This window comes from Pieris napi, chromosome 4 (genome assembly GCF_905475465.1).
Source record: "Pieris napi chromosome 4, ilPieNapi1.2, whole genome shotgun sequence".
In the NCBI taxonomy this organism is placed as follows: domain Eukaryota; kingdom Metazoa; phylum Arthropoda; class Insecta; order Lepidoptera; family Pieridae; genus Pieris; species Pieris napi.
The window spans coordinates 6,306,153-6,324,880 of NC_062237.1; the positions used below are offsets into that span (position 1 = coordinate 6,306,153).

At 33.5% G+C, this 18,728-nt stretch overlaps 2 protein-coding genes across 4 annotated transcripts in view; one reads left to right on the plus strand and one right to left on the minus strand.

The window, feature by feature from the left end:
• Window positions 1-9,788, minus strand: LOC125049037 (cationic amino acid transporter 2-like). Of its 2 annotated transcripts, none has more exons than XM_047648045.1 (15): window positions 9,634-9,788; window positions 5,791-5,930; window positions 5,569-5,720; window positions 4,895-5,023; window positions 4,579-4,734; window positions 4,366-4,470; window positions 3,773-3,930; window positions 3,547-3,663; window positions 3,223-3,320; window positions 2,956-3,095; window positions 2,707-2,809; window positions 2,452-2,573; window positions 2,233-2,375; window positions 2,048-2,156; window positions 1-1,940 (listed from the first exon to the last, which is right to left on the minus strand). In XM_047648045.1, exons 2-15 carry the CDS (start codon window positions 5,874-5,876, stop codon window positions 295-297), a joined length of 3,264 nt encoding a protein of 1,087 aa, XP_047504001.1. In that variant the 5' UTR covers window positions 5,877-5,930; window positions 9,634-9,788; the 3' UTR covers window positions 1-294. The 2 variants fall into 2 exon arrangements, with proteins under 2 accessions (XP_047504001.1, XP_047503999.1); XM_047648043.1 differs by lacking the exon at window positions 9,634-9,788 and adding an exon at window positions 7,595-7,774.
• LOC125049039 (cationic amino acid transporter 3) overlaps window positions 9,442-18,728 on the plus strand; it is an 18,691-nt gene continuing 9,404 nt past the window's right edge. The window contains exon 1 of one of the 2 annotated variants that reach the window (XM_047648051.1): window positions 9,442-9,582. The gene's annotated coding sequence lies outside the window, so the exon portion shown is untranslated. Of the gene's footprint in view, window positions 9,583-17,971; window positions 18,092-18,728 lie in introns of those variants that run through there. The other variant, XM_047648052.1, reaches the window with a different exon arrangement.

An 18,728-nucleotide genomic window follows, 5' to 3' on the forward strand; every position in this document is an offset into this window, starting at 1 on the left:
TAAAGACGCATAATATAATTATTAATAACACATTTTATTATAAAAAACAATCAACAAAGCAAGACATACGTACAATTATAATTGCGACACTTCAGTCTTTCAGGACATCAGATTTGATTTGCATAATTTATGAAATATTGCTTATATCTACAATTCGTTATTCATTTTTACATTCATTAAATACGTATTCAATCATTATTCTTATCTGTATTCATGATGAAATTGAAATTATATTTATTGATTTTCCGGTATTATATTTTTTTAGGCAAATACAGGGTTCTTATAAATAGTATTTCATACTGGATCATCTCTAAGTGACAATCGCAGTGAATTTAAAACTTCCCCAAACTTGTCCTTTTGTCGCTTTAACGTGTCGTTTTTCTCAATCTTTGGCATCTTTGGTATACTCTCTATGCTGGAAGTGTCGGTTTGGTAAGCTTCTTCAGGCGTTGGAGGATTAGATTTCATTAATCTTGCTTTCCTTGGTTTTGGTCCTCCGGTTGCAAATATGTTCTCAAGTTTCGATTTTAAAACATCTTTACTCATACTTTCATCTTCAGATTCTTCTTCGGGATAGTTTTCTTCTATTTTGACTGGTTTTAATGTATTTACTTGGTCTCTAGAAAGCATTTCTTTTTTCAAATCTAAAAACAGTTGTGGTCTCTCGAGGTTTAGTGTCGCAAATTCTGTATTTTCGGTTAAATTACCCGCTGAATTGGATCTTGTTCTTTTTTCATCCCCACTATCACTGCCTTCAGATATTTTGTTTTGAAAAATAGTATTTAGTTTAGTCATAAAGTTTATCTGTTTATCACTGCCGAATGTCATGGGCTCATCATCGATAGATCCATTTGATTGAACACTTTCTCGGGGCTTAGTGACTTGAGGTTCAGGCAATCTGGCTTTCGTTGGTCGCACCGATATTGTATAAGACTTTATAAATGTTGGACTTGCAAAGAAGTTTTCATCAAGCGGAGGGGGCGTTGGTATATTAGAAATCTCTTTGTCTTTGGTCATAAAGTTTATCTGTTTATCACTGCCGAGTGTCATGGGCTCATCATCGATAGATCCATTTGATTGAACACTTCCTCGGGACTTAGTGAGTTGAGGTTCAGGTAATCTGACTTTCGTTAGTCGCACCGATGTTGGACTTGCAAAGAAGGTTTCATCAAGCGGAGGGGGCGTTGGTATATTATATATCTCTTTATCTTCAATTATTTCACTTTGTGGTGTTTTATCTAAGGTGTCAGAGTAGCCGGACTCATCAGTTCTTGAATTAGCATCACTTTCAATAATTTCGTCACTGTATTCATTTTGTTCTTCTTTCAAATCTGGACTTTTATGATGATCTACTGTCTCCTGATCGCTAACAGTAGTTTCATTCTCAATATCCGATATTTGCTTTATCTCGTCTTCTTCTTCAAGTTTCGGTAAATCTTCTCTATGCACCTGTGCTACCACATCATACTTTGATAACGCTTGATTACTCGATACATCGGAACCCGCATCGGACAACTCACTTAGTGACTTTCTTTGCTTTTCCTGAACAGGCACTTCGCTTGCGTTTCTTTGCTCTTTCAAACTTACTATTTCACTAAAGGAATCTTCTTCAGCTTGAATAACTTGATCTAACAGATCTATTATTTTCGCTTCTTTTTCTGTTGTATCTTCAATATAAGCGTTTTGTATTGTTATTTCTTCGGTAATAAGTGGTAAGGTATTTCTTGGATTATCTCGTATGACTAGCGTATTTCCGCCCTGTTGCACGATCTGATCACCTCCAGTTCCACTATACTTAATAGTATCTGGAGGTGTTGGTGATTCGACAAATATTTGCACAGGAGGTTTTCCTTTTTTATTAATATGAGCAACATTTTTTGATTCACTATCGCCAGTATTAGCTTTATAGCAACAAGCACAAACTATGTAGACTGGTATACCTACAAGTAAAGAAATCTCATAACTTTTCTTGTCAATTTATGTTAATTTTAAATTGTATTCAGACAGACAATGACATTTGGTTTACTTTTTTAAATGATACACTTACCAATGGCCATCCAAATGAGAACACGAATCCAAGTCTGCACACTAATTAAGATCATTAGGTTAACATTGACATATATGCTAAGGCACGGAATTAGGGGTACCAGTGGAGTCTGAAATGAGAATATTGATTTATAAAAAATAACCATTTTGATTTTCAATACTGTAATACAAACCTAAAGAAATTACCTTAAAAGACAACTCTTCTTTATTCTGAGGTTGTATGGCTATAATTGTGATGAGAAGTAGAGCTAACAAGTGTAGTATAGCCGTTGGGATCAGTGGTCTCTCAATGTGAGTTACAACAAGAGCCGTTGACAGACATATACTAGCTGGAAGAAAGGTGGTTATTAAATGGCTTTAGTATAATTTTACGAAATAATTATTTTAAAGTAAAAAAGTACTTACTAAATAATGATAAAGTTATTTTAACCACCAAAGAAGATGTCTGTGATGGTGTTTTCTCTCCACAACAGAAAACTCTTCTTATAAAGCAATATCCTGTCGACGACGTGGAATCAGAACGATATCTGAAACGATAACTCTTACTAAGTAATGTTTATGGTAATACTATGTGAAATATAAATATTTAAAATGACCACGAATTTACCGTATTAGAAATTACATATTAAAAAATATACAAATGTAGTATGTAATACCGACCTCAATATTATAACACAAATAGCTACGATGGTATACGAAAGTAGCGTTCCTACACACATCATCATCACTAGCTCTTGGAGCTCTAAAACACCGGCCAGTATGGCTGAAAAATAAAAAATAAACATTCATATGAAAATAGATAAAAATGGTGTCTATAAAACTTACATAGAATGTTTCTTTTTCTTCGAAACGGTTTTGACTTTAAAGACCAACAATCAAAATCGATGATTATATTCTATATAAAGTTACCTATGATAAGAGCTGGAAGAACAGTGGCGACTGTCGGTGATTGGTTTGCGGCGGTAACGTGTCCCAACCAGCGCAGGAGCAGGCCATCTGAAGACATCGCGTATAGCAGCCGCGGCAAGGGAAACATTGCGCCATATAGACTGGAAATATGATATTATGTTGTATCTTAAAAACTTAGTTATTGTCCTAGTATTAAGTGAGTATTTATTAGAGTTATGTAATTTAATAGACACGTATTATAATTCTAATACTCCAGTAAAAACTTACCTAGCAGATATGCCGAAGATAGCACCGATGGAAACTACCCAGCGAGCCCATTCCCAACCCACATAGCTAAAGGCACTTGCTAAAGCCGCCGTTGTATCCTGATGAAATATTACTGATGATGATAAAATGTTAGCAAAATTAATATATCATATAAATCATCATACTATCGCATTTGATTTAAACAATGTCAAAGAAGATTTTAATGATTCTTTAAGTATGCCATTGTTCATTCATTGCAAAAGTTGAAGCAATGTTAAGATACTTATAGTAGCACTCATGGTTAAATTGAACCACACAAACGACTCGAAGTGAAACTTTACCTACCTGCAAGTAGTAAGGCACCATCATGGTGATGACGGTAGACACTGCGGCATACACGAAAAATATAAGCACCAACACCGCCAAGATCGCTATGGGGATTACGCGACGAGGATCCTTTACCTTTAATATTAATATTGCATGGAAATTCTATCTACATATTGTTTATATTGCAAACATTTTAGTTCACAAATCTTAGTTCAAAAAAAAGTACGAGAACGAAATTTCTTACCTCTTCTCCTGTTGCGCTAATAGAGTCAAATCCCACAAAACCATAGAAGCAGACCGCTGCTCCTTTGAAAACGCCCCATATACCATACGGAAAGAAACCCCCTTTGCCAAACCCCGCCGGTATCTCTGTTCCCGGTATGCTCCAGTTTGATGGATTTGCTGTTAACGATATAAAAAGAAAAATTAGAAACTGTACTAGTAGGTACTAACTTTTAAGGCCGATTTACATTATCTTAGTGTTTAGCAGAGTGCTTTAGGATAGTACTTTAGTTGAAACATGTAAACGCTACTTGCTTTAGTAAACGCTACGCTAAAGAACTTGCCTTTCAAGTTGTACTAAAGTACTCTCCTAAACACTAAGATAATGTATATCGGCCTTTATATAGCCTATCTTTTGACTCTTTAATTACAAAGAGAATACATATTACTTATATTTCTTTTGATAAACAACATAACTTTAAATGAATTAATTATCATATACACAGCACCACAGAACAGATTCGCTCATAGCCTTAGGGCTGATTGCAAATACCCGCAGAAGAAAAAAAAAAAACAAAATAATCTTTTACTACTATTACAATATGAATAAGATACCTGTGACAGTCCCGGCGACCACAATAAACACGATAACGACAATGTTGATTAGAGCGAAGATGTTGTTAACTGTTGCCGATTGACGCACACCCACTGCCAATACCACTGTAACAAAACAAACACTAAATTGAAATTTTCTTTAATAGTTACTAAAGTACCTTAGTACCGAGTTTTTGTTACTGAAAATAATTTCTGTATATAATTAATACCAACCTCCAAGTACAATTACCACTCCAAATGCGAAAAAGTCGAAGTAGGGCGAAAACGGTTGAACCGATATTGGTGCAATGGACAAGAACGCCTCTGACATCGTTTTATTTAGCATCGAATCCACGTACATGCTTAGCCCTCGGGCGACGCTAGCTGTTGCTGAAATAGTAATTTTTCTTGTGTAAGATTCAAACTATTGATTGATAAAAAGCCGTGGCACTTTTTTTCCTTTATTGGCAGGTGCGTAAACATATATTTTTTTGGGTCATGAACGTGGTTGTTGGTTGAACAAGTATTAAAGAAAAGGATCTGGACTTACCAAATAATGCTTCAAGGATCATATTCCAACCGACGATGAAGGCCACGAGTTGTCCCATAGTGACGTAAGTGTAGATGTAAGCCGAACCAGCGCGCGGAACGCGAGATCCGAACTCCGCATAACATAGACCTATCATAAATGACCACCAAATAACTAAATTGCAACCCTTCACCATCCATCTTAATAAATAAATTTTAAGGAATTGTAAGATCACTTCGTAAAATTAATAATATAACAATCTTTAAATAAAAACTAACAAACCAGCCCTGCGATTCTGTAACTCACTTTTCGAACTCACACAGCGGTTTTCGCATCGGCGGTCGCTCTCAAATCAGTCGTGAAGCAGTCATTTTATGATTTGGCATTCTGATAAGCAATAAACTACAAGCTCCCACCTTTTGCCGATGCGAAAAACGCTGTGTGAGTTCGAAAAGTGAGTTACAGAATCGCAGGGCTGGCCTACATTAGTGTTGATGATTTTGGTGATCTTTGAAAAGAAGCGAAACGAAGTTGCGAACATTAAGATTATGGAAACAAGTGTATATCATAATATTATACTATATATAAGTAGGAACCTAGGATTGTATAAGGAACCTAGGATTGTATAAGGAACCTAGGATTGTATAAGGAACCTAGGGTTGTATAAGGAACCTAGGATTGTATAAGGTACCTACCCGCGAAAAGCGAAGCGATGGCCGCGATGAGAAAGGAGAGTACGATGGCAGGTCCTGCAAAGTTCATAGCCACCGAGCCCACCAGCACGTACACGCCTACGCCAAGCGTGCTGCCTACTCCCAACGCAATCAGGTCCCAGACTGTCAGACATCTAAAACATTAATTCAGATTAACTTCCTCTTTCTTACATTGTAACTTGCGTGATTATACAAATCCATTACCGTCTTAAATTGCCACTTTCCAGCTGCTCAGGGTTAAATACCCTTTTACGCTGCAGCGAGCTGCTCAACGCTGCCCACCTGCCCATTGAACTGCCAGCCTCCTGCCCACCCTACTCACCATCCGGGTCGCGTCGCATCACCTGCACATTATCGCAATACATAGTTCAATTGGATTTCTATCGTATCTTCTCGGGATCCATGCATCAAACATAGCTTCGTTTGATGGCTTTCTATAATTTTTTTACGAGAACAAAGAAAGTAAAAATATTTTGACTGATAATGTAATTATTTTTTATCGTGTAAAGATTAAAATTATTATGATGCACTCGAGATAGTACGATACCCTAAAATTTGACATTTTAGGAAATGACAAATTTTCTTTCACATCGCATAATAAAAAGTTCGTCTGCGGATTTTTCTGTGGTAATTTGACGGAATAGAAAATATATTTTTAAAATGGTGAAAGAGACCTAAAGTCGCATTTGCATGAAAGCCGTGTTAGTATAAATACCAACAAGCGAACCCGTTAATTCGGAAACAGCAAAGTAGCTTAAAGCCTTTTTATTTTCTTATCATTAAATTTATAGTCTCTTTTTCTTGTAATAACACACTACATCTGGTAATTTAATCTGAACCCTTTATATTATAAACATTGTTTATATATAAACATAGATATTCATGGGAATAGCATCAAATCGACAGGTATAGAATACAAAAATAATACTGCTATTGATTGAGATCGCTTTGTTAGATAAAAAACGTTTGGTTTATTCTATAAATATATTAATTACTGATTGATTGTCTGTCTACAGTATACATTTTTGAATATCTGTAGGTAAATCACAATACCTAAACTTAAAAAATTACACTTTCATTAGTCATTTGAATGACGCTCCACTTGAATAATTAATCAACTGGTAAACAACTATGGATTATTAAAAAGGGTAATATTGGTAAATATTAAATATCGAACAAAGTTAGAAAAATACTACTAAATAAAATACATAGTTAATAGTGAAGTCAGTAAAGAGGTTAAAACAATGAAGCATGCGGCTCCTACTCAGAAGTGTGATAACGCTATGATAAGATAAAAAAATAATCGGGAGATCTTTGGTTTGCGAGATTCTTGCCGTGTCTCGCACCTGAATGTGTTTACATACTTTGCCAAAATTCATCTAAGTACACTATACGTTCTATAAAATGAATATACGACTAAAAATTGAAGAGTCTTTGTTTAGCACACTAAAAGCCGTAGTCAGTCTTTCTGATCAGATCTATTTAATTGTTATTAATAATAGATTATAAAGAGAAGATTAGTAGCTAAGCACGAAATTAAGATATCCGATTAGTTAACTATTGAAGAATAGAGTTTACAGAATACCAGCTGATAATCTATGTTGAATTAAAGTATTACATTAAGTTTTTAAATCTTTATTAAATGACCTAATTATTAACGACCCTAAGTAGGTACAACTGTAAATGAAACACATTACGCAACTGAAAATTACAAAAAAACTACAATACTTTTCGAGGAGAAACCTCCAAACTACCAAACCTACATACAAAAATTAATAATGATTCACCTAATGACGTCCAAATAGGTAGCTACTTCTTAAAATGACATCTTTCATCGTCATTTGCGTTCAGTTTAGTCAGTCATTTTATTGCGTTTTCTATACCGGTTTGATTGAAAGTAGTTTAATGATAAGAAGTGGAAGCTGCCCCAACGTAATCTTTACGACGAAAGAATACAAAAATGATGAGGCATCCGAGTTTGCCGATTTGGTTTTTGCTTTTTACTTACATAATACGTTATTTCACTTGTACTAGAAATTCATTATATACATGAACACTGTTAATCACTTTTCCATTACAAACACAGGTAATGCAGTATATAATATAATGGAGTAAGTATACAGAAATCAGACAAGGCGTTCGGGAGTGCGGTGTGAGAGTCACTGATGGTATGCTTCGTCTTATCAACTGATAAGTATCTGATTAGAATTAGCGTATTATCTTTGTCGTAAGTACTACACTTGGCTGAGAATTATGTTTTTAATGATAGTGAGATGACACGTTACCAATTAATTATATGGAAGTAATTGTTTACATTTCTTTGTCAATCAAGCAATGCGAAATTTTTAATGTACCAACTTTCGCGAGCCTACGGTCATTTATCGATAGCGTAGTTAACATTATATACAGAGAATACACAATGTTCTGATTGGGAAGTCCGTTTTATGTCCAATCATGACAAAAAACAAATTATAATACACAGCTTAGATTATTTTACATTTTTTTCTTTTGCTTGTTATTTTATATTCTAGATTCCTTCAGTACCTTCGATCGGAACCCCTTCATGGGTAAAGGCCTCCTCCAGCTTTTTCCAACTGATTGTATATATAGTATCTAAGTATAATATAGTTGGTAATATTCACTATAATTTATTTAGCACCTATATAAATTTGTCATTAAACTCTAATGATAATATATAATTGGACATAATTAGGATTGTACACTGTGCCTTCAAAGTAGTAAGACGTTGCTTAATTAATATTAAGTCCTTCATGTTATTCATTATGTTAAATTCTTGAAATATGATATTTCGCACGCCTTGTGCAAAAATTGTAGCAATTAATCCTGTTACATATATAACTAATGTACTTTTGAATTAAATATTATAGACATAATTTAATTATAACTATACTTTATAAAATAAAGTAAGCATTATAAGTAAGTGAATATTTAAAAAAAATTAATAGTGTAACCCTGCCTAATACATGGCTGCTTCCGCTCCAGGGCTGAGGAGCAGCTGGAAGGACAACTCTCCTCTTCCACATAGAAATATACATTTATATATATTATTTCTACCTTTTTACATTTATTTGTTCTGCATCGCCACATCCTTTGCGACCTGTATACAGTTTCAAAAGAATTGGCACCTGGTAATTTACAATAGATAGTGTAATTTTTAAGTTTATACGGAGGGTTAAGGTTTCGGGGAAACAGACATTAATTGGTTGGTAGAAGTCTCGCAAACTCGAAACTTGTTTTTTATATCAATAAAACAGACGCAGAAATGTGTGCCATGCCACCTTGATACGGCACTTGATACCCTCCCACATTTCAACACATTAATAAATAGTCAAATATATGTTTTTATACCATATAACGCCTCAGAGTACAGCTCTAATAGTGATACATAATAGTATTAAGAAATAAATGATAGATTCATTCCTCAAACAACTACACAATGATACAAATAATGCTGAAGTTTACATTGACATTTTCTGATATACATCATCGGATTCTACTTTATAAATAATTTCCTACGGTCTTTAGTGACGTACATCATCCATAAAAACCTATTTACAGTACAATATTTTGCATATTTTAATTGTGGTTCGCGTTATAAGACCATGAATTTATCTCACATTTAGCCTGTTTTATCAAAATCGGATGTTGGGACGTAAAATATTGTCAAGGAAAAAGGCTCCATTACTTACTAAGTCGCTGGCACCAGCAGGTAATCAATTAGGTCTTTTTGATAACACTCCATGTTGTTTTTATATAATTACTAAAGACATTAATTACAGTAATCACAAAGAAGGTCGGTGAAAAGAAAAAAATACCCCAATCAAGTCGTCTGTTACCTTAGCAGTCAGTCAGCAGTCAGTGAATGCGGTGACTGCGCAAGCGCCGCTTGTGTTTGTGAGAGTGGAACTGAAATCGATGTGCGTATTGCCAGCGTAGTGTTAACGAACTTTTACACTTGGATAATTAAAATTTGAGGTTAGTGTTTTTTGTAAATTCGTGATTCCATAATAACATAAATGTACGTACCTTATCACATACGACTTTTTAATTATTTTTCTGCTCCATATCCTTACGTTCTTTAGACGAATATGTAGAATATTATTGTCTAATAGATTTTATAACTATGTATTGCTTTTTCTTAACAATTATTTGTTTGTAACCAACGGCCAGAGAATATAGACTTTATTTATTTCTTTATAGTTTTTATAACATATAGCTAAACACTGTATTACACACCACAAGAATATTTTATTAATAAAGGTAATTTATAGACACACACCTACCAAAACTACCTTAATTTTTTCTTGAAATGATATTAACAGTTTTGTGTGTGCAGGTAGCACAGGCAACAGATTCAATTAATTTGTTAAATATTTAAAATTAAATTTATTATTTCTAGAATGAGGTTAGTAATTAATTTAATTAAATTCGACGTGATCTAAAAGTATTATTTAAATAATCACGATGTGCAGTGATTTCCTCGGATTCCTTGGATTTTTCCTTTCTATTTCACTTGCTCGCGTGGAATAAAAACATCAGTCAGGCTACATACATCCTAACTTAATTAAATAAAAATAATCGCATATACAAAACTGTGTCTGCCCAATTGAAACTTCATACTAGTTAAAATCATGAAAACTATAACATACTTTAAATATTGAAATACAATAATTTTTTGTGCACCTTTTCTTGTAGCAATTTACATACATAATAGGTTTTTTCGCGATGGAGATTGTCACTCAGTGTTTCACTGAGTAATGACAAAACACAACACTTATTAAATAGAATTTACATAAGTAATTAGAGTAGCTGAGCTATATCTACGCATTTGACTTTAAAAACCTGAAGGCCCCTCCTTCATTAATTACAATTAATTAAAATGAACGTTGAAGTTTTTTCATAATGTTGGAATTCAGCATTCAACAAGATGTTGCTAACGTGGGTAACGTCAGAAAACGTATATAAATTATTTTTTTTAGAAAAAGATCATTTGTTTTTTTTATCTTAGTTCAGTTATAAGCCGATACGAGAGTCAATTCTTAAGCAATAGTAATGTTATGTAATGTTTTGTATGCCATTTCGATTTCCGATTTATTTGAATCGCGCGGTACAAAAATATTTTAGTCAGGTTCGCTATTGGGAGTTACAGAGCAGTGATGGCCTGAATAGTTTGCAAGTTGTCCGAAGCTATTGAAATTAATGACATGCATAATTTAATGAATAAAAATATTATAACTTTTCCCTGCATTAATAGTAAGAGATATGTTAATAACGGTAATCATTGTGTCACGTATGAGTGAGCAGTGAGGACAGTATCTGCCCCAATAACATTCCAATAAAATTACCACGGTAGTGAGATATGAGAAGTAACGTACCTCAGGAGATGATGAGACCGGAGATGGACCCGACATCCCGAGATCCATTTCCCCTCTGCGCTATAAATACACCACGATTCCTATTATCTTACCATAACTGTAGGTTTCAGACGTCAATTTGTCATAATTTTATAAAATCATGTACTTATTTTGTACCAGTAATAACATTTTTTTAATGGATTTGTTAACAAGACCGCTTTGGTGAAATTTAAAAAACAAAGTTATACTTTTTAATACGGTCACAAAGTTAGATCATGACAGCATTCTTTTGTAACTAGATCGTGGGCATTATTTGTTAGTAAATCAGATAATTTCGTGTTCATTAAGCCACATATTAACATACCAAAAAGAAATCTTAAAGCCGGAAGTTTACACAATTGTGAAGAATATTGTACTAGTATTATTATCAAAATCCTTGACGATCAGCTCTGGCCTCATTACGACACCTCAACAGGTATCTCACAATTGTGCAGAATCTAATCCCCTACAACAAGTGCCACGATAACAACTAATAAGTGGGCGTCTAATTACTGTTATTAGTAGATTTGTGGAAATATCCGATAATGGACATCAAAGAGTGACAATTTCTTTACATAACTACAGAAAAGTTTATGTCATTACATACTCGTTCACATCTAAATGCTGATAAGTTAGCACATTTGATTTGTTTTGTCATGACATTGGACAATTGATCAATGTCATCAAATATGTACGGTTAAACAGACACTCTTGTATTGTAGAAAAAAAGTGTGGTTGATACACAAAAATGTTGCAATTGTTTGTTTGATACACTTTTCACTTCCTCTGCAGACGCACGGTCGTATACATCCGTTTTGTATATTGTGATAAGAAAAATACATTCGCTTTTTCATTCTAATACTACTTCCTGATCTTCAGGTTATTAAGAACAACAAATAATATGCATTTGCAACTTAAATTATCTTGGGAACAAAAACGAAGTCTAGAAGATGACGATTTGCGACCTTTATTGTTTTGAGTGACGTCAACATTAGGTTTAGCATTACAGTCATTTTGTATCGCAAGGGGTGTATGGCCTGCTTTCTGTGTAAAAATTAAGAATACAAGACCAAAATCGCATGTGTGTTTGTGAGTTACCATTGATTGACATGCGGTTGCAACTTCCTGTCTACTAGTCGTAGGAAGCGAGTATCCACATATGGTGGCTCATTTCAATGAGAGAAAGTATCAAGTATATTGAATTCAAAATAAATATGGTAACTGGTTATTGGTGAGGATAAAACGTCGCACACGTATATACTTATATAACTTGTCTTATATATTTATCTACACCTTTAGATAAAGGGATAGATTTAAAGTGCCATAGCAATGAGATTAATGATATGTAACTTTTTAAGGGTGATTCAAACCAACCCGGGACTCTTATGTCTTACTGGCGTGTATGTATGCGTAGACACAGGTGGATTCTCAATTCCATAACCGTCACAGTTTGATGTATACGACACGAGACCAAAACAGGCACTCGTGCTCATTCGAGGCCCGTTTTAATTTCATGGAAATCTTAAGCCCTGAAGAGGGATTTGAACCCTAGTCCTCATAGACCTCATATTCGAACATTTTAACCACTACACCTTATTCATTTACTTCTTTATTTCTTATGGTTATAACGTACTCTATTTTAAATTGAGTTCAAACTGTTTTTAATTATTATCTGTGTTTTTAATTTACGATTCGAATCATCGTCTTCGGCGAGGAAGTTTCGATTTTCCTCTTACACGTATACTTTTTCATTGTAATGATAAGTACTTATGAAGGGCGATCGTTACATAAAGATAATAAAAGTGTAAACTGCCATATTTGCTGGTTATTTAAATGCTGTGTCGTATCCTCGACTTTCTTTTTAAATGTTATATAGTGCTGACCTCTTTAAACGTGCACAGAGGCCACACGAACTATAAGTAAAATTGATAGCTATATATACTTTGTACAAAAGCTGACAATAGATTTTTGTATGAAAAAGTTAAAAAGCGCTCCGTGGGCTAAACTGAAGCTGGCATCTATGAACCGAAAATGTCGTGTATACCTACTTGAAATTATCGATTAGGCGTTCTTGTATTACGTAGAGAGAGAGGAAATTTTCTGACGCAAACTATTATGATACAGACGGAAAAAAATGCTGTTGTGTATTATAACGAAATATAAAATTTATAAATACAAAACTGGTTCACGTTCATTTCCTACCTCTATTCATTACGAGGGCATAATATAGAGTACCTACCGCACAAGGCCGATGGCTATTCATAAAATCTGAATTGTTAATGGTTTCGTTACCCTATCGATTTTCAAACTGTTATGGTTATTAACATAATATTATATCACGTATATGAATATTCATAGTGAAATATATTCTTGTGTTCAGCTTCAGTATGTGTTTATGAGCACTGTTTGCCGATAACATGTATAAATCTGTTGGTATGAAGCAACTTATACCACAAATAGCAAAGTATTACACAAAAAGCATGACCTCTTACATTACGTAACTATTTTACGACATTCTCTTAATTAATAATCAGCTGTATTATGCCCGTTACTTTTAGGATATTTTCCTAATACCGTTTTGGTGTCTTTCGCAAAATTTATCAAATTCGTTTTTCTATCTGTTGAGGTTTCAATGGAAACGTAATATATCTTCGTTTCATATAGCAAAAAATCGTTATACCATCTGTGCTAGTATAAAATATATATATAATAGTATCAATCGCTTATACTGGGAATAAATAAGGCACAACTGCATTCCTCTGTGAATACAAAAGATTTATTTACAAAAGAAATATCTATTAATTTACATTTAATAAAAAATATATATTTACAAATTATTCACTCACCTGTGCATACAAAAGAAACAACATTTAAAGCCTAAATTCTAGGTTTTATAAAGTAAAATAATATCATGAAAAAATTAAAATATCTTACATATAATTTGTCAAGTGGCATAAATTAAACATCGTCGATCAGACAGACATTACAAAAGAGTTTAATAAAATACAATATAGACAAGAGTTTGTATAGAAAAATATATTATGTTTTCCTTACATATATATATAAATATAATAATGTTATGTATATGTTTTTATGTGTACGTTATGTATAAATAAGCATTCATCTAATTTTGGCTTAAATAAAATATGTAATACAAATTAAGATTAAGTAAGTTTGACAGCGTTTATATAAGACAACTTTTGTCTTTGATATAATATAATTGACGGATTTTTCGATACACGCACTATCTGTATTTTTTCACATTTATTATTCAAGAGTTATTGATTTCGCGGGAATATGAATCGTATAAACTTCGCCATCTTGTAGCTAACTACGTTTCCTCAAGGTTATTTGAGAACCCGGCTATCACATATAAATATAAGTCCAAAGAAAGATATATCAGATATTATCTGTAAAGATGTCAAAAGCCGATAACGGGTGTCAAACCGTTATTTAAATGTCATGCTAACAGTTTCTAGGGGCTATCAAAATAGAAACGTTCTCAAAAATTGTTGCCAAATTAAACTGTTATTTAAATAAAGTTTCATTTAATTATTTACTAGATTTTATCTTTTTAATCTGTATACATAAGTGTAGCAGAATTCCAAAAACCCGAAGAAAGAGGTATAGGTATTACGGCAGCTAACAAAAATGCTTTGTCACTTAATAAACCCAATTAAATTTACCATTTTTTGGAAATAAGTACAAAGTATTTAAAAATTAAATGCAGTTTTGTACTTAGTAAAATACATATACAACATCATTAATGTACATCCCCTGCAGTATGGCAACTCTCTAAATGAACTCAAATGGAATTCGCGTCGAAGTGGATGAATATAAAGACTAATCGCCGCGGCTGGTAAAGTTCACTTCGCGTGAGCAGCAAGTGATTTCCACTACCGATTCATAGAAAATGTACAGTAAGAGCGAGCACAAATTATTATGTGTCCGTAATATTTGACAATATTGTCAAAAATATTGTCACAAAGTGGAGTTGTGGGATCTCTCTGCATCTTCTACCGCATTTACCATGGAGGAGTTGTAATACCTGTAGCTGAGTTTCACCATCGGACTTTAAGGCAGAATACCAAATACCATCCGCGTATCACCTTGACGTCCGTAGTTCCACAACTGAGCGATTTTTAAGGCTATTTCTGCCGCGCATTACTAGTATGTCGAACCAGCTGCCCACTAAAGTATTTCGGCTTAGGATCCTTCAAGAAAAGAGCGTACCAATTCTTAAATGGTCGGCAGCGCGCTTCCGAGCCTTTTGGCAGTACGAGTGTCCATGGGCGGCGGTATCACTTAACATCAGGTGAGCCTCCTGCCCGTCTACCTCCTGTAACATAAAAAACATTTAAGAAGATGGGAAGCTTACGAACCACTTGAAAGGAATACAGAGGAAAATCAGTCCGTTATTGAACGTGTCTGAACAAATACTTGTTTTATTTGAACAGTGAAGTCCCTCGTGAATTCCCCTGACTAACATGTTCTTAAACGATTAAGGAATAAAAGTGTTTGAAAAATTAAAACTAAATTACAATTTAAATTTATCGTTGTTTAGTGGTAATTAAATATATTTTTCTTGTAAAATTAAAACCGCTTTTAAATAAAGATTTTTATGTTGTCTGGTTTGTACAGTCGTTAAGTGTCTCAATTTAGGTCGCGCCTTCGAATTCCGGTTGTGCACCAATGAACTTTTTCTTGTCTTTACGTAATTAGTATTGCTCAGCTAACGTACGTGAAGGAACATATTTTGAGGAAACCAGCATATCTAAGAATCGACTGTCAGACACTCAATGTTTAAAAAAAACAGATGCATAAATCTCTGCCCGTGCCCCATTAGATGGTGAAAGGGACTTCATAAATTTATATATCATCCATAAATTAAATTTTTATTTTCTCGATTCTTGAATAAATAAATTATAGAGTTTCAGTTATCCTTGTTAAGTAGCGTTTACCTTAACACAGATACATCGAGCGATACGATGCGTTTTAAGGCGTCAAGTATTATTGGTGATGGTGAAACAATTTAAGAATGCAAATTACATATAAAAATGGCTTAAACCTAGTAACATACAATAAATATATACTTCATCTTGGCATTAAAGTAAAATAAAAGACCTAACCGGTTTTTTAAGTATTGGCTCAGTCAACAAATTAGTTATTTGTTACCATGGCAACAATTTCTTTATATAAAAAATTAAAATTAATAAATGCTAATCAACACATGTACTTCTTTCGTCCTCGTTTTGTAATAAGGTCGTTAAATTTCAATTTCGATTCAAAAGAAAGTTTTTATTGGTTTGAATCTCATAAAAAAGTTTACTATGCTGCCGTTATTTTAATTCACTCTGTGATCCCGTTATTGGCTTATGTATAATGATGGTAGTGATATATCCTCGATTTGGAACGTCCTAAAACTGAATAAAAACGGTACCATTAATAAATTCTTATGTATTTTTAATAAAAAAAATCTGTGGCGCTCTTTAAGTCTTGGCCTCAGATTTCTGAATCTGTTTCATGATCGTTTTTAAATTTATTAGGCAAGTAGGTGATCAGCCTCCAGTGCCTGACCCACGCCGTCGACTTTTTGGGTCTAAGACATGTCGGTTTCCCCACGATGTTTTCCTTCACCATTCGAGCAAATGTTAAATGCGCACATAGACAGTCCATTGGTGCACAGCCGGGGATCGAACCTACGACCTCAGGTATGAGAGTCGCACGCTGAATCCACTAGGCCAACACTGCTCTTATATTATCTTATTTATTTTTATCAAACCTAATTAATAAATGTGAGCGGGTCGTTGGCTCAGCAAACAGTTCGGTTGCGAGTAACAGACAAAGTAATCTGCTAAGCCTTCCACAACAATGACAGACAAATATCATTCACTATCATTTTACAAGATCATCGTCTAAATATAATTACTGTATCTGTGCAACCACAGACAATACAACAGTCAAGTCATTTTATTTGAAGCATTTCTCATTAAGGTATGTTTTAGGTCAATATTGAGATTAGAGTCCGCGCTACCACTCATTGCCGATACCCTGGGAACTAAATCTGTCGTTACAGTGAAATATTATTTTATTCGTTTTAAGGTAAAACATTAGAAGCAAATCTTGGAGAGTAGTTCGCGAATTTCATATTAATTTATGTTACGTTGGGGTAAAATAGCCTTGCACCTAGCACTAGCAACATATTACCACGCTGTGCTACTCGCTAGCGCCGCGTCTATCGGCATTCAGTGGTGGCGCGGACTCTAGTCTTCAATCTTGGAAATAATAAACTAACCTTAACATCGAAATTAGAGGTCAATAAATAAAATTATTAAGACGGGCTAGACTTCTATGATCCTTAGGTTATCTTAGAACATCTCATAATTATTATACTTTTAGACGTAGTACCTATTATAATATTCCTTAAGTATATCGGTACCAAATTTTATAGAAATCCTGTCCAGAATATGGCGTATCCACAGTTACTTCTAAAAGCAGTCAAAATGTTAAAAATTATTTAGTAGATGTTTCTCGTTCTTGTTACCAAATGTACACAGTGCTATAATGGAAAATATTTAGATAGTGCAAATAAAAGTATTCTAATCTATCATTTTAATCTAAATATCATAAGATAAATCATCCAGCTGTCTATAACTTACAAAATAACAAAAGAATCTAGGTTTCAGCATTACAATTGGGATTTAAAATATAAAATATACATGATTTTGTCTTTTTTAGCATCGGAGTAGATATTTCCGACCGTAGTTAACAACGGTTCAATAACCTAGGCAAGCTAGCAGAATCGTAAAACTAAGCAGCTACAGGCTTGGTATTTCATTTAGACTGCCATCATCTCGATAACCTTTTAATAATAAACATGTATACCTGTTTGCCATTGATATCAAGGAAAAAAATTATATGCAGATATTATGTATAATTTTATCCGCGAGTCACTATCGCAGTTTGCAGAGCTTACGGCCGTAAAGATACACCACGTCTGTAAACAGTTCGTGACAATCACTTTTAGTACCACTTTGTCATATCATCCCGTGAATTTCAGCACCTGTCGAACTGCTGATCACTGATAACCTGTGAGTGTTTTAAATATTTTATTTTGAGACTAAATAAGCCTTTTAAATTTTATTATTACGTACATATCGTCTTCATTATGTTTCTGTACTAATAATTTTTAAAATCTATTGTTGTGTGCAAAAAAACGAGTTCTCATCATTTGTATCATCAAATTATAGCTATAAAAATATCATGAAATCAGGTTGTATGTACGAATCGTGTAAGCCAAATTCATTATTGAATGTTCAAAAACCGTAGCGGTCAAGGTATCGTCATGGTTGGAAGGCGGTGTTTTAATTGAGATTCGTTTTATACACATTGAAATTATGTTTTTTAGAATTAAAATGTCTTGTATAAAACCTAAACGATCGTCGGGTATAAGATTATTAATTAAAGAGAGAAGAAAAGTTAAGTTACATAATAACAGGTAAAAAGAAGTGCGCAATAGTATAATTAGTTTTTTTATTATTGTGTGAGTGTAATAATTATTATACCTATTTGAGTGAATTAAGTAAATAAGGCGATAAGTACGAGTGTCATGTACATTTCTTTTAATTCGCAACTATAAAAAAATATAATTTATAAACTATTTTATTTCACAAACATTCTTATACCTATGTAGAAATAACGTAGGTACAATATTTTTGTTTTTTTAAC

Excerpts from the sequence above, each read along its gene's own strand:
- LOC125049037 (XM_047648045.1), bottom strand. The coding sequence starts at position 5,876 with ATGGGCAGGTGGGCAGCGTTGAGCAGCTCGCTGCAGCGTAAAAGGGTA. Across the intron at positions 5,024-5,568 it reads CATCGCTTCGCTTTTCGCGG|GTCTATGTTATGCGGAGTTC; the intron begins GTAGGTACCTTA and ends CATTTATGATAG. Across the intron at positions 4,735-4,894 it reads GATCCTTGAAGCATTATTTG|CAACAGCTAGCGTCGCCCGA; the intron begins GTAAGTCCAGAT and ends TTACTATTTCAG.